This window comes from Buceros rhinoceros, unplaced genomic scaffold (assembly GCF_000710305.1).
Source record: "Buceros rhinoceros silvestris isolate BGI_N320 unplaced genomic scaffold, ASM71030v1 scaffold31095, whole genome shotgun sequence".
NCBI lineage: Eukaryota > Metazoa > Chordata > Aves > Bucerotiformes > Bucerotidae > Buceros > Buceros rhinoceros.
The window spans coordinates 31,180-32,823 of NW_010411625.1; the positions used below are offsets into that span (position 1 = coordinate 31,180).

The 1,644-nt window shown below is 50.7% G+C and overlaps 1 protein-coding gene across 1 annotated transcript in view; it reads left to right on the forward strand.

Moving 5' to 3' along the window:
- SLC7A5 (solute carrier family 7 (amino acid transporter light chain, L system), member 5) overlaps window positions 1–1,644 on the forward strand; it is a gene marked incomplete at its 5' end in the record, with an annotated part of 33,135 nt that overhangs the window by 31,171 nt on the left and 320 nt on the right. Inside the window, one exon of the mRNA XM_010136080.1 lies at window positions 323–500. Coding sequence (XP_010134382.1) covers window positions 323–500 — 178 coding nt within the window. The remainder of the gene's footprint in view (window positions 1–322; window positions 501–1,644) is intronic.

Consider the following 1,644-nt stretch of genomic DNA (forward strand, 5'->3'; position numbering starts at 1 on the left):
GCTCTTGGCGAGCCACAGCTCTGTGCTTTGTTTTGCTGTTTTCAATGTCCGTGTTAGGTGTTCGCCAACGTCTGTTTTCTCCAGGATTAGGTGAAGAGCTGCCTAAATCGGTACCTTCCCCGTGGCAGTTCAGGGTCATGGTCCACCTTGTTCAGAGCACTGGGACAGACAGGAGAACCATCCACGCAGGCGTGTGCGGTGCAACAGGACCTCCTTCCCTCTCTGGAGAGGAATCTTGCTGTGGGGGCAAGACAAAGTTTGCTGGGAAGGTACCCTGCTCCCCCGGTGCAGCTTGTAACCTGCTCTTCGGGTCTGTGTTTAGGTGAACATCTGCCTGCCCATTTTCTTCATCCTGGCCTGCTTGTTTCTCATCGCTGTTTCCTTCTGGATGACGCCAAAGGAATGCGCCATTGGCTTTGCAATCATCTTCAGTGGGATTCCTGTTTACTTCTTCGGGGTCTGGTGGCAAAACAAGCCCAAGTGGGTTCTCCAAGGCATCTGTAAGTACGAGCAGGGAAGAGCAAGGGTGCAGACTGGGCTTTTGCTCCAAGGAGAGCAGCTCCCCGCCGAGCATGCTCCAACCAGCAGCGCTGGCGCCTTCGCGGAGTGGGGCTTTCAGTGTCTTGGCTTTGATCAATGATTCTTTAACTGCACAAGTTTGAACCTGATGATGACCATATCTACCAAGCACCCAAAGCGCACCCTGACTTGCAACAATCGCAGAGTCTGGGCCAAATCTTACGGGTTGGGTGTTTTTCCATCTCGGCAACCAGATCGTTGTTATGCAGTGGAGCGTAATTCGCTGAGCACGTTGCTCCCAACCCATTGCTCAGCCAGTGCTCACAGTTCTGATCCAGTCCAAGCTCTCCTTGGCATCAGAACATGGCAGCAGAGCACAGGGAGGGGAAAACCCCCTGGGTGTTTTGATGTTACGAGGTTTATTCGTAAGGTGTCTTCGCGAAGGGTTTTCCGCCAGCCGGCGCCACAGCACAGTGTGTTTTGAAGGGACGTCGAGGCTGAGCTTGGCACATGTAACCTCTGTCTGAACAACAGAGTCAATCTGTGTTGCCCAAGTAGCTGAACTCTACCCTCTGCCTCCCAGGTCTCACACAACAGAGTGACCTAGAAAAGCAGACGAGGAGAAATGCCCAGCCTCAGCTGGATGCTTTTTATGAGGAAGAAAAAGGCTTTCAGCAGGGCTCAGCACTGGTTATTCTTTTTTTCCCTCCCCATCTCTCTCTGTCTCACACACACTCACTTTTTTATTCTGAGTATTAGGCTCAGTTCCTGGAAAAGCCAGTTTTGCGGTGCCTGGGTGGCAAATTACCATATTAATTGTTTTCCACCACCAAAGGCTTGTAGGGAGAACATAGAAAATATTCTGGGAACACGGAGCGATAATCCTGCAAAGGTCTGGTTAGAAACATATGAACTTTCAACACGTGTATATTCATCCTGCAGATAATTTGATCACCTCCAACTGCTCCGAGTTGGACTGTGTGTGTAGTTAGAATTAGCTTTACCGGGCAAGGTGACTGCCAAACACGCCATGAAGCACCAGAAAGCTCAAGTTTTACAGACTGGAAGTAAAAGCACCAGCTCGTATTTTCTGTGGCTGCTGTTGTGCCTGACTCGGTAGCTCAG